This window comes from Salmo salar, chromosome 13, assembly GCF_965601325.2.
Source record: "Salmo salar chromosome 13, fSalSal1, whole genome shotgun sequence".
Lineage (NCBI taxonomy): Eukaryota > Metazoa > Chordata > Actinopteri > Salmoniformes > Salmonidae > Salmo > Salmo salar.
In genome coordinates, this window is record NC_138303.1 from 87,538,262 (window position 1) to 87,564,379 (window position 26,118).

General features: G+C 40.9%; 2 protein-coding genes across 5 annotated transcripts in view; one reads left to right on the top strand and one right to left on the bottom strand.

Moving 5' to 3' along the window:
- Positions 1–556: 556 nt before the first annotated feature.
- On the bottom strand, positions 557–15,723 carry LOC106567799 (SWI/SNF-related matrix-associated actin-dependent regulator of chromatin subfamily A member 1). Of its 2 annotated transcripts, XR_006758374.2 has the most exons (25): positions 15,566–15,723; positions 14,662–14,730; positions 14,145–14,311; positions 13,846–13,946; positions 13,300–13,400; positions 12,408–12,587; positions 12,126–12,281; positions 11,861–11,992; positions 11,231–11,299; positions 10,192–10,301; positions 9,834–10,060; positions 9,201–9,322; positions 8,565–8,717; positions 8,145–8,277; positions 7,586–7,731; positions 7,371–7,499; positions 5,583–5,693; positions 5,207–5,320; positions 4,501–4,623; positions 4,209–4,341; positions 3,921–4,039; positions 3,202–3,414; positions 2,354–2,417; positions 1,401–1,511; positions 557–1,118 (listed from the first exon to the last, which is right to left on the bottom strand). XR_006758374.2 is itself a non-coding variant. In XM_014137543.3 (24 exons), the coding sequence occupies exons 1-24, from the start codon at positions 15,620–15,622 to the stop codon at positions 1,050–1,052; spliced, it is 3,045 nt and encodes a 1,014-aa protein (XP_013993018.1). In that variant the 5' UTR covers positions 15,623–15,722; the 3' UTR covers positions 557–1,049. The 2 variants fall into 2 exon arrangements, 1 of the variants encoding a protein (XP_013993018.1); XM_014137543.3 differs by lacking the exon at positions 2,354–2,417 and having other exon boundaries at positions 15,566–15,722.
- Positions 15,724–16,953: 1,230 nt separating this feature from the next.
- The window catches only part of LOC106567798 (GRB2-associated-binding protein 3), a 33,055-nt gene continuing 23,890 nt past the window's right edge, over positions 16,954–26,118 (top strand). For 2 of the 3 annotated variants that reach the window (XM_014137540.3, XM_014137542.3), the window contains exons 1-2: positions 16,954–17,334; positions 24,593–24,902. In XM_014137540.3, the coding sequence (XP_013993015.2) occupies positions 17,263–17,334; positions 24,593–24,902 (382 nt within the window). In that variant the 5' untranslated portion in view covers positions 16,954–17,262. Of the gene's footprint in view, positions 17,335–18,037; positions 18,375–24,592; positions 24,903–26,118 lie in introns of those variants that run through there. The other variant, XM_014137541.3, reaches the window with a different exon arrangement.

A 26,118-nucleotide genomic window follows, 5' to 3' on the forward strand; every position in this document is an offset into this window, starting at 1 on the left:
GAGTTGAGTTGGTTCAAGGCGAAGATCAACATGACTGCAGGGTGGTTTGCAATATAAGGGGTTTCTTAACAGGTTATTTAAATGACACGATGAATATAGCTTATTCTTAGACTTGTCCCCTGCTTCAACGCCACCTTTTATTCTAGGACAGCGTTAAAATGCCCCCATGTGGACATACAGTGTAACTTCATCCTTATTAAGAATTGGGCCATGGAGGCACGAAGAGTTCCTCCCAATAACACATGAGCAGCTTAAATTCAACCTCATTGCTCAGTAAAGATTATTATTGCTCTAGAACTTGTTAAAAGGGGAACTACACACATTTTATCCCTACAAAAATGGGGGTCCAACACGTTATCACAGTCAGTGCCAAATACAACATACAGTATGTTGGTACTAGGTAGTGCCTAATACTCATGGTCCTTTTGTAATACTATCTGCTAATGTTGGGTTCACAGCGTCCTTTACATTAGTTTAGTGATTTTAATATAATGTAGGAGGATTTTGTGAGACATATCAAAATAGTTACTTGCAAAAAATGTCAACTACTATATAATTAAGGTTGGATTTTGTTTAATAAGTGAACTGACACATAAGAAAATACAACAGGAAAAGCGAAATACAACAATCACTTTTTGTTCAAATACCAACACAGCTTAAAAGGATAGATGAAATTAAACTAAATATAAAAGAGCTTAGGATATGTGCAAAGCAATAGGTTATATAAAGTGCATAAGGGGAACCACTTAATGAAGCATAATAACAATGTGTCAAACACATAGCTTAAACAACAGCCATCGTTATTTCACCACCAATTACACAAGACATGAGACAACAATCAAAACAAATCCTTACATACGTATATAGCATGTTGAGTTGAAAAGTGCATCAAACACTTGCAAAAACAGCAATACAAAATGTCTTAAAAATGAGAAACCACTCACTTCCACAGAAATTACTACAGCTATTGAATGTTGTGTTTGTATTTTTTTTGTGGGTAATGAATGCTGTTTGTTCATGATGGGAGCTACATTAGTTCAATGACGTCTTCAGGCTCTGGCTTTCTTCTCTTTGCGTCCTGTGGCTTCTGATGACGCATCTGCCTTCCTTTTGTGAGCCTTAGAATACAAATGACATTAGAATCAAATCAATGACATGTCTACATGTAAATGTTACAATGTATGTAATCACTGAAATATTAATATTCTAACACATGAGTATTGACACATTTTTCATGGTAACATGGTTTGGAATCCTCAAGATGGTTAGCCAATACGCCATTTTCTTCCCACAAAATGTTTACCCCAAAAACAAAACCCACTGCTTGTGTGTTTTTGGTTAAACCCATTTTGTACCTTAAAATCTGTATATGATTGTTTTGAAACGGTAAGATCAATTACCATCTGGCTTTTTGTGGTCCTTTTCTTCTTTTCAGCACGTTCCTTTTCCTCAATCTCCATATTTTCTTTTTCGATGAGGGAGATGAGAGTGTTACAGCGTCGCTGAAGTTCCTGGGGGAAGAAGAGGAAACTGTTTGTAGAGAAAACAAAACGATAGTACAATGGATGTCTGATGTTCTTCTCGGTTAGCCAGTCTGTTTGAAGCAAACCATTTTTTTTATATTTATTCATTATTCTCCTCGTGTGGTTATTACAGCTTTTGTTCATAATATTGACATTTTAATAACCAAAACAGTTCATGTAACATACCACTTTGTCAAAAACACAAAGTAATGATAAATAACCCCAGAGAGGTAATCCAGCAAACAGGGGACGTTCTGAGGACATTTGGCAATGTTCCCAATAACCCCAGAGGTAACCTAGCAAACAGGGGATGTCCTGAGGACATATGGCGATGTTCCCATAAGGTCCCTTAAGGGATTCGGCATGACGTTATCCCACTGACGTTCCGAGCACATTCTAAGAACATTACGTGATGGTCCAAAGGGACCATGCTCTGAGGGACCATTCTCTAGTTCCCGGTTTGACCCAGGGATATTTTTAAGATGTTCTTGGGACATTGTGTTATGGTCTCCTGAAGGTCACCTGAACGTTCTTGGGACATTGTGTCACGGTTCATGGAGGTTTTGCCTAGTTCTGGTTTGTCCCGGGGATGTGCCCCCGAGAAAATGTTTAGGACATTCTTGGGATGTTGTGTCATCGTCCTCTTAAGGTTCCCTGAACATTCGTGGGACGTTGTGTCCAGGCCCTCTGGAGGTTTTTGTTACGTGATGGTATGGGGGTTTTAAGGTAAGTGGGACGCTGTTCAGCTAAAATAGTGTAAAAAATCTTCAATCAACAAGAATATGATTACATTTGACATGATCACTAGTAACGTTTCAATATGACCCCACCTGGGTTTTGAAATCTCAACCTCTGGATTTCGGGTGTGCTGATCTTTCTGCTGCGCCGCAAAGTCTGTAGAAATTCAGAAGTCCCCTACACATTCATTTCGTGATGTCCTGGGGATGTCCTAACGACTCATTATTGTTTGCAAGGAAGTGTCTATGTATGCGTGAACCTGAATAGTCTTTCCTCCCATGAATTCCCATCCATCTCAACTTGTAAAGGAGGGCCACATTGAAACAAATACAATTCTATATTCAGCCATACCTACTATAGATCATGTGAGAGGAAAGCAAACAAGATTGTCTCTGAACTCACTGCAAAGTCTATAATAAAAGTAATAAAATTAGTTTTTATGATGGGTCCAGAGAAAGCAAAGGAGTAGGACACCAAAGCCTCATTTACACCTTGCACTAACATGTACGTTTCCTGATCTGATCAATATGATCCAATCACTATCTGATCAAGGTTTGTCGCGTCGACACATTGTACCTAAATGTGTCTCTTATCCGTCCACTGTATCCGCATTGTGACCAGATTAGCTGGTGCCTCCATGTATGCAAATGATTTGACATACTATTTGAAATAATAGAAATGTTAAAAAAAATACAGATGCCATAAGTCAATGGTGCTACATGTCAAATGATTTTAAAAGCTGCTATAATGACGACCAGGATAAAAGGTGTACGTTAGCACTATGTATAAACAGGGCTTAAGACACTGGAACTGGGTTCATGAACTATCCAAGAGGTAGCCCAGGTGTCATCTCAAATACTGTAAGTGTCCCCATGTTTGCTCACCCAAGACTTCTAACAGCTGTAACATAGATAGTCAAACTGTTCAAGACATATTGTACCATGGCAGTTCGGGACTTGATGAACCAGTCGAATCTGAACTGGGGAGCATTCCGGACACACTGTCGGAGTTCTTCATAAACATTCTCCTTGTCAAAGCCCATCTTGTGGAGCATACAGATCAGGAACCTGTCCTCCTCCTCCGTGTAGTTCTTCCCTTTATTGGTGCCATACTGAATCCTCAACTGGTGGAATGGGGCCTTGTATCTCGCAATCTGAAACGATCAAAACAACATTTCCATTTAGTCAATTTGAAAATAATAAGTAATCTTAGAGCATACTCAAATAAAGGTTCATAGTAGCAAATTTAAATATGTAATTTCCAGAGTATCTACCATGGAAAATACAGTGCCCTCCGTAATTATTGGGACAGTGAAGCATTTTTTGGCTCTATACTTCAAAAGTTTGGATTTCAAATCAAACAATGACTATGGAGGTTAAACTGCAGACTGTCAGCTTTAATTTGAGGGGTTTTCCATCCAAATTCCAGCACTTTTTGAACATATTCCCCCCATTTTAGGGGAGTAAAAGTATTGGGACAAATTCACTTACTTGTGTATTAAAGTAGTAAAAGTTAAGTATTTGTTCCCATATTCATAGTACGCAATGACTACATCAAGCTTGTGACTCTACAAATTGTGGATGCATTGGCTGTTTGTTTTGGTTGTGTTTCAGATGATTTTGTGCCCAATAGAAATGAGTAAAAAGTACAGTAGTTGACCTTAGCATCCAGCGCCTTCTTAATGCTGATCCTCCTCTGGATGCGGGCCTCACCACGCTCGATCTGAGCCATGATTTTTTCAATATCCTGGAGTTCATTGCACCGCTCCCAGAAAATGGCTTGAAAATAAAACAAGAACATGTATGAAAGAAAGGACTAGTGTGGCGCATAAAGTTATTAGCTGTAATAACCATGGTTATTTAAAACAGATACAAGAATGTGTCTATAGGAAACACAATTATAATGGAATAAATATGAGGATGATTCTGATGAGGACCGGTATCTTACCAGAATATTCAATGACTTCCTCAGGGTTTTTCCCCTCGACTTCCCGAGCAATGTTGTCGATGTCATCACGGCCGTATTTCTCATTGGCTTTAATGAACTGATTGAAATCTCGCTTGTTCCAACTTGTGAACCCCTGTGAAACAACATTCACCACAAACACAGCACTTGCTTAGATACAAGCTTTAGAATGTCCAATAACTTGGCACTTTTTGTGACAAACAAATAGGGATCTTAATAAAATCATTTATGCAGGAATCTAGAAAGTTGTATCTCGCCTAGCGCCCTGCAGTACCTGTGTGAGTAGTTTCTCCTTCTCCTCAGTCTCCTCGGGACTGAGGGGCCCCGCCTCGTCAATCTTCCTCTGCTCCTCCTTCTGCACCTGGGCAGCGTTGGGAATGTCAGGGCTCCTGGGGACCTGCAGCGGCACAGGGGAGAGAACAGACACACAGCTCCTATTAGAGACAGCTCCAATGAGAAATAACACTGAACGGCTCCGTCTCTCGCTACGAGGCAAGAGACTGCTAAGGCTGGGTGAAGCGATAGACAGGCCTGTTGGGGAACCAGACTAACTGAACAGATGTACCCTGGGATCAGGTGGCATAGGGGGAATGTGTGTGTGTGTTCTGTGGTTCTGGCACCATGGAGGAGCACAAGCTCCAATCTGTCTCAGTTCAGCAGCCTGCCCTGGCAGTGAGTGCCTCTGCACAGCGAAGCACTTGGGATACTGCTCACAAATGTCAGAGTTGAGACACACTTCTATGGACTCTATCCACCACTCCCATGAGTAACATGTTGGCTCTGTGAAAGCCCAAACCAACAGATTTCAAAATGTTGTTTTTAAATATTGAACTTTGTAAATTGTTTCAGTAAAATAGAACCAGCAAGACGTGGAAACAAAAATACATTACTATAAACGGCCAAGCTTAAAACTACTGTACATAAGACAACATGGGCACACTTTATCTATCAGACAATGAACTTAACTACAGCTCTCTTACCTTGTAGCCAATAGTCTTCCTGTAATAAAGGATCTCCATCTCCAGCAGCTCAAACAGGCGAGGAGGAAAGAACTGGAAGTCCTGTATGTTGGGCTGTTTGGGGGGACGTGGGGCCTGAAATACATTCAGCATTATTAATCATGTTCTGGTGAGCAAGATTAACATTTACGCCACTTCCATGGACATCTTTCTGACCTGACTGGCCATCATTATTTGGAAGAATGGGGAAACAAGACAAAGGATTGACTACTGACTAGCAACTCACCCATGAACATGGGGGCAGCCCTTGAATAAGCATGTTGTTTATAAGCAGGGATACAAAGCAAGGCGGCAGCCCTTGAAGTTTCTGTGTGCTTAATCTGTGAGTGGGCGTTACCTTGGGGGCTCGAGGTTCACTGACACGCAGGGCTTCTCTGAAGTAGGCATCCACCGCATAGTTGGCTTTCCTCTCTCTTTTAGGAGGCTCGATCCATTCCATCATACTCAGCTACAAAACAAGGCCAGGCCATGACTCACAAGGGGAATCAACTCAGTATACGGTATATGATGCACACCTCATTTCATGGTTATGGTAGTTTCATAAAGTTTATGTCATAAGCATCTACAGTGAGGGGAAAAAGTATAGTAGGTTCATTTGAACAGTGAGAGACAGAATAACAACAAAAAAATCCTGAAAAACGCATGTCAAAAATGTTATAAATTGATTTGCATTTTAATGAGGGAAATTAGTATTTGACCCCCTCTCAATCAGAAAGATTTCTGGCTCCCAGGTGTCTTGTATACAGGTAACGAGCTGAGATTAGGAGCACACTCTTAAAGGGAGTGCTCCTAATCTCAGTTTGTTACCTGTATAAAAGACACCTGTCCACAGAAGCAATCAATCAATCAGATTCCAAACTCTCCACCATGGCCAAGACCAAAGAGCTCTCCAAGGATGTCAGGGACAAGATTGTAGACCTACACAAGGCTGGAACGGGCTACAAGACCATCGCCAAGCAGCTTGGTGAGAAGGTGACAACAGTTGGTGCGATTATTCGCAAATGGAAGAAATACAAAAGAACTGTCAATCTCCCTCGGCCAGGGGCTCAATGCAAGATCTCACCTCGTGGAGTTGCAATGATCATGAGAACAGTGAGGAATCAGCCCAGAACTACACGGGAGGATCTTGTCAATGATTTCAAGGCAGCTGGGACCATAGTCACCAAGAAAACAATTGGTAACACACTACGCCGTGAAGGACTGAAATCCTGCAGCGCCCGCAAGGTCCCCCTGCTCAAGAAAGCACATATACATGCCCGTCTGAAGTTTGCCAATGAACATCTGAATGATTCAGAGGACAACTGGGTGAAAGTGTTGTGGTCCGATGAGACCAAAATGGAGCTCTTTGGCATCAACTCAACTCGCCGTGTTTGGAGGACGAGGAATGCTGCCTATGACCCCAAGAACACCATCCCCACTGTCAAACATGGAGGTGGAAACATTATGCTTTGGGGGTGTTTTTCTGCTAAGGGGACAGGACACCTTCACCGCATCAAAGGGAGTGGCCAGTCTCCAGACCTTAATCCCATAGAAAATCTGTGGAGGGTGCTGAAGGTTCGAGTTGCCAAACGTCAGCCTCGAAACCTTAATGACTTGGAAAAGATCTGCAAAGAGGAGTGGGACAAAATCCCTCCTGAGATGTGTGCAAACCTGGTGGCCAACTACAAGAAACGTCTGACCTCTGATTGCCAACAAGGGTTTTGCCACCAAGTACTAAGTCATGTTTTGCAGAGGGGTCAAATACTTATTTCCCTTATTAAAATGCAAATCAATTTATAACATTTTTGACATGCGTTTTTCTGGATTTTTTTGTTGTTATTCTGTCTCTCACTGTTCAAATAAACCTACTATTAAAATTATAGACTGATCATTTCTTTGTCAGTGGGCAAACATACAAAATCAGCAGGGGATCAAATACTTTTTTCTCTCACTGTATGAATAGCATACTCTGTAAGTCATCTCTACCTCTATCATACAGTATTCACAAAGTTCAATAACTGAGATGAAATTAAACCTGAGGCACAAGGGAACAAGCTAATCTAACGAAGTACAGTATCATCTCAAGCGTCTCTTTGATGCTATTAACAGGTCATGAGTCATGACAAAGCATGTAGTAATGTGATACCTTTTGCTTCTCTCTGTAGTCCTCCCCTTCAAAGTTGTAGAGGCTGGTCTCTGCTCCTCCTGTGTCCACCGTGAAGTTCCTGAGGGAGCTCTCTCCCAGAGACTCCATGCGCTCGTTCATCTCAGCCGTCTAGGACAGGTCAAAGGGACAGGTCAGCACAGAGAACCAAACAGCCAGTCTGTCAACCAAACACTATGTGCTGTTCCCTCACTCACCTTCTTTGCCCCCCTCTCTAAGATAGTGTTGATGTCTTCGTCTGTGAGCTCATTGTCTTTGGAGGCGAAGACGTGAGTGGCCCCATGCCTGATCATCTGCAGCATCTCATCTTTCCCCAGCTTGTTGGACTGCTCCATCAGCCTCCCTGGAAAGTTGAAAGATGTGAGAAGTAGTTGCGGTGTGGGACTGAATGTACCCTGCAGCAGCCTCTTACATTCATGTCTTAGGGTCTAGATCCTTCTGTAAACTGATAGTAGTATCTGTATCACAGGAGGCTGCTGAGGGGAGGACGGCTCATAATAATGGCTGGAATGGAGTGAATGGAAACCATGTGTTTGATGTATTTGATACCATTTCACTCATTCCGCTCCAGGCATTACCACAAGCCTGTTCTCCCCAGTTAAGGTGCCACCAACCTTGTGTGATCTGCATACATGCATGCGGTATAATTTTGTCCCAAGCCTAACCAAGGTCTGTCTGTCTTACCTGTCCCAAAGACCATTGCTTAACATGTAATGACAAACCATGAAGATGGAATCAAAAAAACATGCTGAATACCTTGTTGTATAACTATGGAGTCTAGCCTCAACTTCATCTCAGCTCTTTCTACAATCCTCTCTTCGACTGTATTATCAGTGATGAGGCGGAACACACGCACTGGTTTCTTCTGACCAATCCTATGAGCCCTGTCCTAGAGAGGCAAAAACAAACACACCGATTGCCTCAGTTGATGAGGTGTCTATTTCTTTGAAATACAAGCCAGTGTTATAAATTAACATTACTAGTATTTTGTATGCATGACATAGAATTTCACACTAAATGACTAATACTTACTTTTCCAAACACTTACATTTACATTTACGTCATTTAGCAGACGCTCTTATCCAGAGCGACTTACAAATTGGTGCATTCACCTTATGATATCCTTAATATATAGATGTACGTTTCCAAGGAAGCCACAAATGAAATGTTTCTCACCATTGCTTGCAGGTCCACTTGAGGGTTCCAGTCAGAGTCATACAGGATGACGACGTCTGCAGTTGCCAGGTTAATGCCCAGACCTCCAGCTCTGGTGCTCAACATGAAAATGAACTTGCTGCTGTTTTCAGCATTGTAGGCCTCTATGGCGTCCTAGAAACACAGCCATAAAGCAGGGGTGTCAAACTCATTCCATGGTGGGCCTAGTGTCTGCAGGTTTAATATTTTCCTCATAATTAAGAGCTAGACAACCAGGTGAGGGGAGTTCCTTACTAATTAGAGACCTTATTTAATCAATCAAGTACAAGGGAGGAGCGAAAACCCGCAGACACTCGGCCCTATATAAAATGAGTTCAACACCAGTGCCATAAAACATTAGGCAGACAATGTCTAAAATATCAGTTGTTTTCATGTAGTTGAAGTAAAGACACTTTACACATTAGAGCAAACATTTTTACATTTTACAAGCAGGGTCAGTACGAGCACGGTCAGTACGAGCACGGTAGACAAAGTAGTGGCTTAAACTAAAGTCCATGGTTGATTTGATTGAACTGTTCCACTATAGCTCCTTATGGTTTCCATGGGAGCCTGTGTTGTGGTCAATGAGGCCTCATCAGCTGAAGTCATGCTCCGTACCTGTCTGGCTTCGTGTGGAGTGTTTCCATCTAGACGGCAGTACTCATAACCTCTCCACATGCAGTAGTCCTCAAGGATGTCAAGGACCCTGGTCATCTGGCTGAAGATGAGGACTCTAGACCCTGGCAACCAATGAGACAAAACATAGTCATTCCATTAGAGAGCAGAACAGCATACATACACTATCAGGTCACATAGCTCAAATGCAATCTCCAAAGAGAGAAAATTATTCATAGGGTTTCTTGCATGGCAGGAAGGTTTGATTCATGTCATTCTAAACGAGCATGGCTGATTTGAGAGTCAAATGAACTTCTCTCATCAGGAAAACTTCACAAGAAAATGATCAATTCTACATGTGAATCCTGATATCCTTCGACAGTACGCAATCTTTTGAGCCTGCGTCCTCTGAGGTTGTCCTTGCCTTTTAAAGACCATTATGTACTTCCATATATCAGAGTTTGCATAGACAACCTATTGCATAGTCTGTTACAACTGCAAATGTACAGTGACAACCGCAGATCAAAGCTCTTTGAGATAAACACATCAAATATACATGAAGAATGTATTCTTGTTTAAACCCCCTTTTTCAATGGGATAAACTACAGTAAAATCATTGAATGATGGGTGTATCACCTTGTTCCTGGACTTTGGGCAGCAGTTTATCCAGGGCCACCATCTTGCCACTGTTGGTGACCAAGTGACTGTCGGTAGTGTAGGGGGGCCCGGGCTCGGCCCCGTCAAACAGGTATGGGTGGTTGCAGCACTTCCGCAGTTGCATCAAGATATTCAACAGACGCATCTTGTCCGTTTTTCCAGAAGAATTGAGGATGTCAATGTCTTTCATCAGAATTCGTGTGTACCTAACAAAAATAGAACAAAACATTTTTTCATTTGAAATTATTTTGGAAAGAATTTAATTAGTAGAAATGTTGAACCAACACAAGCTATGGGCAACACTGGGAAGGACAAAGTATTTGAACCAAAAACATACCATTCTCGCTGCATCTTACTCAGTCCGAGGTAAATCTTCACCTCTTTTTTGGGAGGCAGGTTTTTCTCCACTTCAGCTTTTATCCGACGCAGAAGGAAAGGCCTCAGCACCTGAACAAACAGCATGTTATACACAAGAAGGAAAAAACTCAGCACCTGAACAAACAGCCTATTACACAAGAAGGAAAAAACTCAGCACCTGAACAAACAGCCTATTACACAAGAAGGAAAAAACTCAGCACCTGAACAAACAGCCTATTACACAAGAAGGAAAAAACTCAGCACCTGAACAAACAGCCTATTACACAAGAAGGAAAAAACTCAGCACCTGAACAAACAGCCTATTACACAAGAAGGAAAAAACTCAGCACCTGAACAAACAGCCTATTACACAAGAAGGAAAAAACTCAGCACCTGAACAAACAGCCTATTACACAAGAAGGAAAAAACTCAGCACCTGAACAAACAGCCTATTACACAAGAAGGAAAAAACTCAGCACCTGAACAAACAGCCTATTACACAAGAAGGAAAGGCCTAAGCACCTTCTAGAGCCTGACATATATGTTTATTTGGGTCCAATACCAATTCCGATTTTTTGGGGGTTAAAGCTTACCGATACATCTGCCGATATTCTGTTTTACAGCAGAAAATGTTTCTTTCCCCACACAGATTTCTCATAAATTGCCATCCAAAAGAGCAATTGCTTCAAATTTTGATTTCTTACATTGTGACAATAATGACATCATGAGAAGTGTTCAGATCAGCATGACATTCCCTTTTCTCATCCTATTTATTGAATATCGGTTATCAGTGGAATTATCAGCTGATAGCGATATAGCGTTTAAAAGGTTAATATCGGATGATAATATCAGTGAACCGATATAAACGGTCGGGCTCTAGAACAAACAGCACATTAACAAGGCAAATGCTTATCTAACTAAATAAATAAAAAATTCCATGTATTAATGCAACAGAATAATAGATAAGGAGAATCCTGCAGTAATCTCTGAGAGTAATGGAAATGTGAAACACAGCTTACCGCATGCAGACGCTCCACCAGCTTCTGGTCCCCCAGACAGTTGTTGGTGTCAAACCAAGAATCAAAGTCCTGAGAATATAAGGAACATTTTCCTTTTGTTTTCAACGAGTAAAGATTTTCCATGAAAGTGCAAAAGATAATTTTGCGGGAAAAAGAGAGTAATGATGATTCTGCTTTGGCTTCATTTGCAGAGGGGAATGTGTTAGAGAAAGGACAGGATACATATGATAAGCTAAAGCTTGTGGGGGGGAGGGATCCCAGACAAACTTGGAGGAACTGACAACAGAACAGAGCAGTGCCTGAGGGGGAGGCCTGTGCTCGGGGCTACCTTTCCCTCTCTGACACATCATGGAAAGACAAGAAACATGTCAGGTGGGGCTGAGGACTTCCGTGATTGAATGATGCTCATTGAAACTAGGTGGTATAAAATGGAACAACAAAAAACATGAAGTTACTGCTGGAGGGTCTTTTGATACAAAACAACAAAATAATGCAGTTCATTTTGCCTGGAGCGATATGATTTTATTTTATTTTCTTCCTCCATTTAGTATTCCAGTCACATTCATCTAAAGGAGAGGAATATTACTACTAGAGAAATAAACGGAGAGAACAGACAGAGGTAGCACTCACATTGGCAGAGTTGAAGACATCAGGTAGCAGGAAGTTGAGGAGTGACCACAGCTCATGGAGGTTGTTCTGCAGAGGTGTTCCAGTCAGGAGGAGACGGTTGGTGGTTTTGAACTCACGGACAATCTCTGAGAGCTGACAACACCGGACAGATGTTAAGATTACATAAATATCATTCAAAAAAAATGTATTGGCCAGAGTTTAAGTAATTGAAAAGTAGAAAGAAAAGCTTGGTTCAGACCACAATTATTTTCATTCGAGTTCATACCTTGGACTTCTCATTTTTTATCCTGTGAGCTTCGTCGATGACAAGGTATCTCCAGTTGAACTTCTTGAAGACCGATTTCTCTCTGATGACCATCTCATAGGATGTGACACAAACATCCCATTCCCCTGGCATCATGACATCGCGGATGAACGCCGCCTGGCCAATAAGGAGAACGTTTGTCAAAGGAGTCATCTGTGGTCTTGGTTAGCTACCCACTTGATAATGCTTTATAAGAGGGCACATTTTCAATCAGTGTCAATCAAGAGAAAAAACAGGACATACTCTTGCATCCTTGTCCCCAATAAGACAGACAGCCTTCAGGGTTGGTACCCAGCGTTTGAACTCATTCATCCAGTTGTGTAGCGTTGATTTGGGAACCAGAACCATGTGGGGGCCTGGAATGTTCCTGTAGTGCTTCAGGTATCCCAACAATGCAATGGTTTGGAGGGTCTTCCCCAAGCCCTGTTGTCAACACACAATTCTAAAGTTGGTAGTTCGAGCCCTGAATGCTGATTGGCTGACAGCCATGTTATATCAGATCGTATACCACGTGGACGACAAAACATTTAATTTTACTGCACTAAATACGTTGGTAACCAGTTTATAATAGCAATAAGGCACCTCAGGGGTTTGTGGTATATGGCCAATATACCACGACTAAGGGTTGTATCCAGGCACTCTTTGTTGCGTCGTACTTAAGAACAGCCCTTAGCCGTGGTATATTGGCCATATACCACACCCCATCGTGCCTTATTGCTTAATTAAAAAGTGGGTGGTTCGAGCCCTGAATGCTGATTGGCTGACAGCCGAGGTATATCAGACCGTATACCACAGGTATGACAAAACATTTATTTTTACTCTTCTAGTTACGTTGGTAACCAGTTTAAAATAGCAATAAGGCACCTCAGGGGTTTGTTGTATATGGTCAATATACCACGGCTAAGGGCAGTATCCAGCACTCAGCGTTGCATCTCCCTTAGTCGTGGTATATTGGCCATATATCACACCCCCTCGGGCCTTATTGCTTAAATAAACAACCTGTCATACACAGCTTGACTCACAACTAGTGGCACTTACTTACATTTGGATATAGATATAATATACATATTTATCTCAATATAAGGCTCTGGCACTTAAACTATTGTTAATTGCATGTTTAAGGTACAGTCGTTACCATTTCATCAGCCAGGATTCCATTAATGCCATTTTCATAAAGGGAGATCATCCAGTTGAGACCTCTGACTTGATAATCTCTCAGCTCTCCATTTTTCACATCTGGAAAATAAAATAGGTTATGTCAGTAGCCCTTTCCTGCAGTCAATGACCAAAAGCGCCCTCTAAAAATACAATGAAGATCCGATGTTTCTATGTCAAACAGTTTTGTTATATTTCAGTCTTCTGTGATGTATATAAAGTGTAATATTGGGATGCAAAATGGAATACATTTCAACTCTATATCTGACATGGTACCCATAACCATCAATGTGTGTGAGGTGTATATTTTTGTATCAAAGAAGATTTGTTTAAGACTACCAAGAATCACTCTGTATGACCCTGATTTAAATGATATTCGTATCCATTGTCGGCTATTCTCAAATGGGAGCTAATTAGGATTAAAGGTATAGACCTGATAGAATACAACACTGAGTTACACCTGCTACTGTTCATTTACACAGAGAGCATTAAAATGAGCTTTTAAAGCTATATGAAAACATCATACAGGATGGGGACTCTTCAAAGCGAACCAAGACATTAGCTGCCTTCCTGCTCTCAGATAACAACTCCTCATCTTCTTCTTGTTCCGTGCGTCGGTGGCGGTTACTGTAAAAACACAGGAGGCAGACAAATAGTTTGTAAAAATAATGATATCTGGTATTGGTACAATGGTAAGCAGATTGTATTGTTTATTATTCATGGTTTACTGACCAAAATAGCTTGTTTATTTAAAATAACAGACCTGTCGATTCAAAAACATACAAATAATGTCAGGACTCTTAAAACAAGTCAGCAGTCACATACTCTCCAACAGAGAGGAGATTTTGTTTCTCATCCTGTTTAACGCGAGGTCGTCCAGGTTTGACTTTCAGGGGTGAAGTAGGAGACTTCTGAGATGCAGGCTGGATGAAGTGGGCAAAGAGTTCTGTTTGCTTGAGCAGAAACTCAAACCGGTTCGCTCTATCTGTTTTCTATAATTAAAAGACAGGGGAAATAAAAAGTTAAACCAGCAGGTTATGTTTTACTAGTAAGGATATGGGATCAATGTTATGCTAAACTGTATTTTTGCCATTCACTTTCCCTATAAACTGCAATACCAAACATTTACCACAGCGGGGAGCCCATTGCAAAAGTTGGTGAAAAATAAATGATGAATAATAAATATATCAAATATCTGGCCCAGAATTCAACCAAGATGTGATTACTCTGTGTGACGTGATAATCCCTATAGTAATATGTCTTGTAAATGCATCTTAACATCTCAAATGAATCCTATTTAGATATCTATAGAGAATGTTTGTGAGAAAGCAATTTGTCTCACCCTTTTCTCCTCATACTCTGGATCCAACTCTCCCTCCGCCTTGGGCACAGCCTTCACCGGTGGCTTCAGCTGAAACACAGTAGATAGACTACTTTATTACATTCTCAACCTACTGTACATATTTATGATTTGGTAACATTCAATCAATGTAATGTGCAATTTAAAACAATTTCATTTGGCTATTTCAGTGAGCCTTATTAAGGGAATTTGTTGTGTATTGTATATAATTTCCTCTGAATTAATGCAACATTATTCTACATACTGAATGATTATGGTTTTGGTTGCAAGTCGGCTTCATGTGACGCTTGTGCAATCAATTTTGTGCACGTTCACATATTGTGTGCTCAAAATGTATAATAAAATGTGCAAAAAGTTATGCCTTCTCAAGTTCAAGCATTTAGCGTCACCTTTAATGTTAGGCTACTCTTCATAAAACATATTACATAGCTACTGTAGCTAGCTATAGCCAACTCCACAGTCCCCAAAGCACAACAGCCAGTGTTGAAATTGACAGCGAATTTGCTTGAGGCTGCTCGTGCTGCGTGTGTTGTGCTGCCTGTGCTGAGTGAGACGCACAACAAGCTTCTACTGTACAGTCAGAGGCTCGGTCTGGGACTACGAAGCTTGTCACGCTGGTTACAAATTGGCAGCATTTATAGAAGTCTACGGGGATATTGGCTAAATGTCTATGAATTGCACGACGAAACCCTTTGTTATGTTTGCTGGCCAGCACAGCGTCTGACCTGGTAGCTAGCTAACATCTGTAAGAGAGCTATGCAGATGTGCAAGCCTCCTTCCCGCCATGTTCCCCCCCAATTGAACAAAACTGCAAACTTCTAGCAACCTAACAGTACAGTGTATCTCATATTTCTGGAAAAGAAGATGTCTGCTTTTAAATGCTCACCTCTTCTTCTTCGGGTACAGGCTCTCTGGAAGTTGAAGGAATCTCTTCATCTGACATTCTGTGGACTCGGTTTTTATCATGAGTTATTTTAGACCAGACTGTAAGTTATACATGGCAAAAAGGCTTGCTACGTCATTAGACAGACTGTACATTGTGAGCATACGCCCCCTTCATAATATCTCGCGAGTATATAGCATTGAAACACCGCGATAACACCATGTACGCCACTAGAACGTTCGAAATAATATTGGTAGCCCTGTTTTATTTCAGCATTAAGGCATGAAGGGGTTATATGGCCAATATACCACGGCTAAGGGCTGTTCTTACGCACGATGCAACCCAGAGTGCCTTGATACAGCCCTTAGCCGTGGTATATTGGCCATATACCACAAACCCCAGAGGTGACTTATTGCCATTATAAACTCGTTACCAACGTAATTAGAGCAGTAAAAATACATGATTTGTCATACCCGTAGTACAAGGTCTGATATACCACGGCTGTCAGCCAATCTGCATTCAGGGCTCTAACCACCCAGTTTATAATGTATTTATAAACTTGGTGGTTCGAGCCCTGAATGCTGATGGGTATGACAAAACATGTATTTGTTTATAAGTAAGCAATCCCATGGCAACAAAAACATAAACAATTAAGTAAAAGGACCTGCTTTTCTTTCTTTCTTGGGTTGTTATTGTAAAACCTCATTACAGTTTATAAGCCACATTCTTCAAAATCAAGGGGTGTATTTTATTTGTTGAAAGGAGGCCTGCTGCAGATCTACCACAAGATGGCGATCAGGGACAAGCATTTATAACTGTCTCTCACCAGCCGTAGGCAAACTCGGCAAGCTAGACCATTTAATTTATATATTTTCAAAACAATATTCTTGAGCCCTAAATCACATGGCCTTAGACCAACAGAACCTTTTTGGTGGGGATTCTAAATTATAGCAAGATATCTCTTTGCTAAATTAACCTTAATCAATACATTTATGCTCTAGTTTCTTCATTTCCCCCTACAACTAGCCTACTGTACAAAGCGTTTTAGGTTTCAAAGCCACTATATATAGGTTTTTATAGAATTTAAATGCATCCCCAAAGTGTGTTATGTGTTTTCTCTATTAGTGTATTTAACTTGCACAGGGTTGTTCTTTTGGTGCATACCGTTATTCTGACTAAGACAGAGAACATTGGGATGGTTTATGTGACAACTGGCTCTAGGTTTTAATGATGCACACATGCACACACATGCACCCACATATACAAATTCACATACATGTTCCTCTCTCTCCTCTCTTGATCTCTCTTGCTCTCTCTTGCTCTCTCACTCACTCACTCACTCACTCACTCACTCACTCACTCACTCACTCACTCACTCTGTCAGACCCACACACATCTACAGAATCAAGCATACAGACACCACCCCCTTTCTCCCTTCCTCTCTCTTCCCCTCTCTCTTTCTTTTCCACCCTCTCTCTCTCTCTCTCTCTCTCTCTCTCTGCCTCTCTGCCTCTCTCTCTCTCTCCCCTTGTCTGTCAGTGTGATCAATGGCTTGACTTCCTCTTTTTGGTATGGCTGTAGGCTGTATACAAGAACGCAGGATTCGCGTGGTGCTGCTCTCAGTTTCACAGCAGCAGCAGCCAGCAGTGCTTGAAGACAATTATATCTAGAAAACACGCCGGATTCCCTCTGCAGTCAAGATGAGTGCAGGGGATGTGGTCTGCACCGGCTGGCTCATCAAATCTCCCCCTGAGAAGAAACTAAAGAGATATGTGAGTAGAGGATCAGGCTGTGCAGGTGGCTAGATCTGTGCTATTGTGATACATTTTACCCAAGCAGTAGTAGTACTAGTTCCTGCTGCAGAGCAGTGCGTGTGTGTTTGTGTGTGTGTGTGGGATTCTCAGCCATCAACACAACTGCACTGCAATGCCGTTAGTTCACAAGATACTGTTGGTTTATTTTCCCAAATGAAGCTTGCAGAGGCATGTAGAATCATGACCATTACATGCCTTTTTGTAAACAGTGTTTTCATGCAACCTCACATGTGTCTTCCACCTCATTTTTATAGTAGTGGCCATTAATGACATACTGTATGACATGCTGGTCATGCTGATGTGCATCATCAATGCACTGTGAGAATAAAATGTTGATGCCTTTCAGCAAATGTAAATTAATTTTAAAAATACAAACTGCTTATAAACCATTATGTTTACCATTTTGACCTTTGTTTAGAATTTCATAATTTGGGGTTGCCTCTTATTAATAATTCAAGTGCAGTATACTCTAATGCTAACATGTCTGGATGAGCGTGTTTGACCAGAAGTGAACTGGGACAAGTGCCTTGCATGGAAATCTGCAGTGTTTCTGTAGGGGTCATGTGAGAGTGTTGTTGTGTAGGGAGGAAAGGGGGAGGCTACCCATTCTGGGATGTGTGTTGGAGACAGTTGGTCTCTCATTCTGTGAAAATTGGGGATGTAATGCAAAACATGGGAAGTTCTGTCACTGCCAAGCTGTACAAAATGACCCGACAGGCAGAAATGACCAGGCTTTATGATGGCAGTTTGCACTTCCTCTCTACAGAGGAGAGAGGAGGAGGGCTTTTCTGAAAACTAGCACAGAGAAAGGGGGGCAGTGGTAATTCACTGGAGGGAGAGTCACTTAAGAGACACTATTTGGTGGGAAATAGTTCAAGGGCTTTGTGGAGGACACAGACAAACAGGAAGGACATGGTTTTCCATTGCAAGAACCAGACTAGCCATACACAATAGCAATGTGTGGGCATGCGTTGGACATCACTCCTTACCAGGGTTGGGTAGGTTACTTTCTAAATGTAATCCGTTACAGTTACCTATCCAAAATTGTAATCAGTAATGTAACTTTTGGATTACCCAAACTAAGTAACGTAATCTGATTACATTCAGTTACTTTTAGATTACTTTCCCCTTAAGAGACATTAGAAGAATACAAAAATATATGTTACCAATTGAACGACATCTTTTGCAGGATAAATCAATGTTAAAGTTTACATAGCTGGCCATATATGGATGTTACATTTTACTTTATGGGTTGGTTATGTAGACTTCTTCTAACCCATCGCTTTCTACTACATATAATAATACAATTAAATTATATCTTTACATTAAAAACTAAAGTCTATCAGACTTCCAGTCATTCCAATAAATGTTATACCCCTTGATCTTCAAAAATAGGACTTGGAAATATGGAAGTATAGTTTAGCCAAATTGTTTTACCTGAGCATAACCCCAAAACTAAAGATTTATTAGCCAGCCCTACTCTGTTGTTTATGACTTTGTTGTCATGGAAAGCTTATTGGGCTCATTGATTCAAGTTGAAACCCTAACCCTAACTGCTGACCTCATGGAATGGCATGCTTTGAGCACTACTGAAAATGGCAAGATGTGTTAGCTAATCCAAGTTTATCATTTTAAAAGGCTACTTGATCATTAGAAAACCCTTTTGCAATTATGTTAGCACAGCTGAAAACTGTTGTCCTGATTAATGAAGCAATAAAACTAGCCTTCTTTAGACTAGTTGAGTATCTGGAGCATTCAATGCTGATTAGAATGTAATTGAGAAAACACAGAAACATCCTTTCTGAATTTAAAAGTAATCCTTGAAGTAATCATCTAGTTTTTCAAAAGTATCTGTAATTCCATTACAAAAATGTTGTTGGTAACGTAACAAAATACAGTTACAGCATTTTTTGTAATCCTTTACTCCTCAACCCTGCTCCTTACACACACCAAGTGAAGGCCCAGAGCAGCTAGCTCTTAGAAACACTGATGATCAGACTCAGACAATCAGAGTTTACAGTTGAAGTCGGAAGTTTACATACACGTTAGTCAAATACATTTAAACTCAGTTTTTCACAATTCCTGACATTTAATCCTGGTAAAAATTCCCTGTTTTAGGTCAGTTAGGATCACCACTTTATTTTAAGATTGTGAAATGTCAGAATAATAGTAGAGAGAATGATATATTTCAGCTTTTATTTCTTTCATCACATTCCCATTGGGTCAGAAGTTTACATACATTCAATTAGTATTTGGTAGCATTGCCTTTAAATTGTTTAACTTGGGTCAAACATTTCGGGCAGCCTTCCACAAGCTTCCCACAATAAGTTGGGTGAATTTTGGCCTGTTCCTCCTGACAGAGCTGGTGTAACTGAGTCAGGTTTGTAGGCCTCCTTGCTCGCACACGCTTTTTCAGTTCTGCCCACAAATGTTCTATAGGATTGAGGTCAGGGCTTTGTGATGGCCATTCCAATACCTTGACTTTGTTGTCATAACTTTGGAAGTATGCTTGGGGTCATCGTCCATTTGGAAGACCCATTTGCGACCATGCTTTAACTTCCTGATTGATGTCTTGAGATGTTGCTTCAATATATCCACATAATTTTCCTTCCTCATGATGCCATCTATTTTGTGAAGTGCACCAGTGCCTCCTGTAGCAAAGCACCCCCACAACATGATGCTGCCACCCCGTGCCTCACGGTTGGGATGGTGTTCTTCGGCTTGCAAGCCTCCCCCTTTTTCCTCCAAACATAACGATGGTCATTATGGCCAAACAGTTTCATCAGACCAGAGGACATTTCTCCAAAAAGTACGATCTTTGTCCCCATGTCCAGTTGCAAACCATAGTCTGACTTTTTTATGGTGGTTTTGGAGCAGTGGCTTCTTCCTTGCTGAGCGGCCTGTCAGGTTATGTTGATGTAGGACATGTTTTACTGTGGATATAGATAATTTTGTACCTGTTTCCTCCAGCATCTTCACAAGGTCCTTTGCTGTTGTTCTGGGATTGATTCGCACTTTTCGCATCAAAATATGTTCATCTCTACGAGACAACGCATCTCCTTCTTGAGCGGTATGACGGCTGCGTGGTCCCATGGTGTTTATACTTGCATATTATTGTTTGTGCAAATGAACGTGGTACCTTCAGGCATTTGGAAATTGCTCCCAAGGATGAACCAGACATGTGGTGGTCTACAATTTTTTTCTGAGGTCTTGGCTGATTTATTTAGATTTTCCCATGATGTCAAGCAAAGAGGCACTGGGTTTAAAGGTAGGTACACCTCCAATTGACTCAAATGATGTCAATTAGCCTATCAGAAGCTATAAGTGAAATAATCTGTCTGTAAACAATTGTTGGAAAAATGACTTGTGTCATGCACAAAGTAGATGTCCTAACCGACTTGCCAAAACTATAGTTTGTTAACAAGACATTTGTGGAGTGGTTGAAAAACAAGTTTTAATGACTCCAACCTAAGTGTATGTAAACTTCCGACTTCAACTGTAAGTCACAAGACAGTTTAAATTCTCCAACACAGGGAGGTCACAGCTACCATTGCTAGTGGCCCATGCTCTTTTAAACAAGGCTTAAAACATTTTTTAAGTAGCTGTAAGGTAAAATAGTAATGTGTTGACATTTTCTATATAACATTATAATAGTGTTATAAAGAATATCATGGGGAAACAAAAATATGATGATTTAGAAACTTGAAACATCATTCTCGATAGAGTAGGCATAGTTTATTTTCTAGCATAGTTGAACTCACGCTCAATAAGACAGTTATCACCCACAACAAGGAAGTGTTTTCATACATGATTCTATAGAGGTTTCTAGAGTGTGAGTATATTTCCTGTTAGCGGGTTGATTATTCTCACATTATGTATTTTAAATGTGCTTTGACTTTCTGAAAATGTACCCCTGATGAGGGACATGAGCTTCCCTGCTCTATGTTCTATACTAGCACTGTGTGATGCAAATTAAGATTTACAACTCGTCAACTGTTTATAGTTGATTTGAATATGAGTGTAGGCACACCAAGGCAGAGTTTTGGTTTCAAACAAACGAACAAACAGTCTGAGTATTTTCATAACTCTCTAGAAAGAGCATCACAAAGTGATACAATGTACTCCTGAATTGGTGGCTGGTGGGTTACAGCACACACTTACTTTGTCAACGGAGATAGGTAAAACAGTGTAACACAGACAACTACAAAAAGTGTTGTTGCCAGTATGGCTAATACCTCTGACTCTTCAAAACAAATCACATGTCTTCTTTATGATAGGTTGTTTCACCAAATGTACTCTCAAAGCTCAAAAACAGCTGATTTAATTTCAAGTCATGTAGTGTTCCATGCCAACAGACTTCTGACTAATTGAATAATGCATGAATCACCTGAATGCTGCATTTATGAGGCAACTGTATAAAAATATACAACTCCTGCTTAAAAGGTGGAATTGGAAATGGCTTTAAATAATACATGGGTGAAGTTTGAAACAGACATAGTATGGAGGTCAGTCATGAATATTTGACTTTTAGAATATAGATGTTCCTATGACTTATAGCCCATGTGAGTGACCATGAGGTCATCACGATCAAGACCAAAACGTTAACAATACTTCAGTTAGGCCTACTTACTCAGTATCAAAATTAAGAGAGCCAGCTCAGCATCAAATTCCCATAGCATTAAAGAAAACAAAACTGCTCCTATACCAATCAGTAAACATACTGGCATGAAAAACTAATCTCAGCAGAAAAAGAGGTTGCCTTTTTAATCTTCCCCAATAAGTTAGTGACCCACTGCAGTACAAATAGCTTTTTGTTCGTGTCAGACATTCTCTTTTACATAGAATTGACTTCCTCTTGTTGTCAGTTCCAGTACCAAAAGTAAGAAAAAGGGTGTTGTCTATAGTTAATTTAAGGTTTTGTAGCTAAACTTCCCAGTGAACATGTTTAGAAGAGCAGTGATACATTTTCCTTTTATTTGTGTGTGAAAAACTGATTGACACAGGTCACAATGCTGGAGACTACATGAGGATATAAGACAGTGATTTGTACAAGTCATCTTTAGTCACAGTCAGGGGACATAAAAATATTAAAAGCAATTCTGTATTGAGCTACAGTAGCATGTTCAGATTGTTCACTGATGGTTCTGTTGATAACCTATAAAATAGAAATAGATATACTGACATTCTATTGCTGAGGCTGTCACGCATGTGTGTAGGAACGAACCAAGGCACAGCGTGAGTATCGTTCCACATCTTTTATTTGAATGTGAAACTTCGTAAGACAAACAATAAACTATAAACAAAACACAAACCGTGACGACAGCGGTGCAACATGCACTAACTCAAAAAATATCTCCCACAAACACAGGTGGGAAAAACAACTACTTAAATATGATCCCCAATTAGAGACAACGATGACCAGCTGCCTCTAATTGGGAATCATACAAAAAACCCAACATAGAAAAAATAAACTAGATAAAACCCCCTAGTCACGCCCTGACCTACTCTACCATAGAAAATAAGAGCACTCAATGGTCAGGACGTGACAGAGGCCTTGGTTGAAACTAAATTCACATCAAAATGCATCAAACATAATAACCAACCAAATACCTCTAAGGTAACTAACCAACTAAGGCAACTAGTCTACATACTGTATGCATGCAGAATAATTGTAATACACTGAACAAAAATATAAACACAACATGTAAACTGTTGGTCCCATGTTTCCTGAACTGAAATAAAAGATCCCAGAAATGTTCCATACGCACAAAAAGCTTATTTCTCTCAAATTTTGTGCACAAATTTGTTTACATCCCTGTTAGTGAACATTTCTCCTTTGCCAAGATAATCCCTCCACCTGACAGATGTGGCATATCAAGAAGCTGATTAAACAGCATGATCATTACACAGGTGCACCTTGTGCTGGGGACAACAAAAGGCCACTCTAAAATGTGCAGTTTTGTCACAAACACAGTGCCACAGATGTGTGCAATTGACATGCTGACTGCAGGAATGTCCACCAGAGTTGTTGCCAGAGAATGTTACTTTCACTGCCTCCAACCTCGTTTTTGGGAGAATTTGGCAGTACGTCCAACCGGCCTCACAACCACAGACCATGTGTAACCACGCTAGCCCAGGACCTCCAGCTCCGGTTTCTTTACCTGCGGGATTGTCTGAGACCAGCAGATGAAACTGTGGGTTTGCACAACCAAAGTATTTCTGCACAAATTGTCAGAAACCATCTCAGGGAAGCTCATCTGCGTGCTCGTCGTCCTCACCAGGGTCTTGACCTGACTTCAGTTCGGCGTCGCAACCAACTTCAGTGGACAAATGCTCATCTTCGATGACCACTGAAACGCTGGAGAAGTGTGCTCTACACGGATGAATCCTGGTTTCAACTGTACCGGCAGATGGCAGACAGAGTGTATGGCGTTGTGTGGGAGAGCGGTTTGCTGATGTCAACGTTGTGAACAGAGTGCCCGATGGTAGCGGTGGGGTTATGGTATGGGCAGGCATAAACTACAGATAATGAACACAATTGCATTTTAATTGCATGTCCCTTCCATGGCCTGCATACTCACTAGATATGTCACCCATTGAGCATGTTTGGGATGCTCTGCATTGACAGCCTGATCAACTCTAAGCTAAGGAGATGTGTCGCGCTGCATGAGGAAAATGGTGGTCACACCAGATACTGACTGGTTTACTGATCCACGCCACTAGCTTTTTTAAAGGTATCTGTGACCAACAGATACATATCTGTACTCCCGGGCATGTGAAATCCATAGATTTGGCCCTAATGAATTTTTTTCAAATGACTGATTTCCTTATATGAACTGCAATTTAGTAAAATCTTTGAAATTGTTGCATGTTGCATTTATATTTTTATTCAGTGTATATATATTTTTAGAAACTGGGTGGTTCGAGCCCTAAATGCTGATTGGCTGACAGCCATGGTATACCACGGGTATGACATTTATTTTTACTGCTCTAATTGCATTGGTAACCAGTTTTTAATAGCAATAAGGCACCTCGGGGGTTTGTGATATATGGCCAGTACACCATGGCTAAGGGCTCTGCTTTGTGTTGTGCATAAGAACAGCCCTTAGCCGTGGTATATTGGCCATATACCACACCCCCTCGGGCCTTATTGCTTAAGTCTATTAGTACATGCAACAGTACAGTATGTTGATCTGTCTGGCTCCCTGTCCCCTAGGCATGGAGGAGACGATGGTTTGTTCTTCGAAGAGGACGTATGAGTGGGAACCCAGATGTGTTGGAGTACTACCGAAACACAACCTCAAAGAAGCCCATCCGCACCATCGACCTGAGAGAGTGTGAGGTTCAGATGCAGACGGAGCAACGCCTGGTCAAGAGGGAGTTCCAGAACCAGCACCTCTTTGTTATCAAGACGTCGTCTCGCGTTTTCTACCTGGTGGCCAAGACTGAGGAGGAGATGAACAGTTGGGTCAGCCAGATCAGGGAGATCTGTCACTTTGGACCTCTGAGTCTGGATGATGGGACAGGTAAGGACCTGGCACAGAGACACAGTTCAATATGGTCACAGTTTAAACGCCTTGGGTATTAGAAATGCGCATTACAAATTAAATTAATTAGACAGCTCTAATTACGTTGGTAACCAGTTTGGGGGCTCCCGAGTGGTGCAGCGGTCTAAGGCACTGCATCTCAGTGCTAGAGGCGTCACTACAGACACACTGGCTCGAATCTAGGCTGTATCACAACCGTCCGTGATTGGGAGTCCCATAGGGCGGTGGACAATTGGCCCAGCATCATCCGGATTTGGCCGGTGTAGGCCATCATTGTAAATAAGAATTTGTTATTAACTGACTTGCCTAGTTAAATAAAGGTTAAATAAAAAATATATTTTTTTATTTTTATTAGTTACAAAATCACATTCATATGTTCAATTTCTACAAAAAATATAGAGAAACACTGTTTGGTATTCAACTCTTGTTGGAGGCTTTTGTCCTGTGACCTACAGTAGGAATGTGTGTGCATGTGTTCGTGTGTGGGTAGAGTAGACATGTTTAGGGCAGGTTGTCTATATTCAAGACTGAGAAAAATCAAATCCAATTTTATTGGCCACATATACATGGTTAGCAGATGTCATTGCGAGTGTAGCGAAATGCTTGTGCTTCTAGTTCCGACAGTGCAGCAATATCTAACATGTAATCTAACAATTTGACAACAACTACCTAATACACACAAATTTAAGTAAAGGAATGTGTTAGAGCCTATTTGGACATATTTGTATAAAAGACAGAACATTCAGAGCTCCATGTATATTTGTGTAAATATGAATGTATATGATGAAATATTAGGTACGTACCTTTATGATTTATATTTACCTGTTTGAGATGTATTCATTTGTTGTTAGTGTAACTTAGTTTTGCCCCCCCCCTCTTGCCCATTCATTGTACTGCAGTAAGTGTGTTAGGATAAAAGCAGGAAGTTGGGCCTTTGGGGGGAGGAGTCCTTGCTAGACGCGGGAGCGGTATAGTTTTTTGACCATACAGACATACAGACAGGTCATATTGTGTATTTTCCATATCAAGTAACCTATGTTTTAAGTTGATTGGATATTCATTTTCCTGTTAGATATAAGAAGAATAAACATTTTTGTTGCACCATATCCCTGGATCACATTGAATGTTTGGCTTTTTGGAAACCTTGAGTGTGGACTGTATGCGTACCAAACAACCCCGCTTCAGGCTTGGGCAG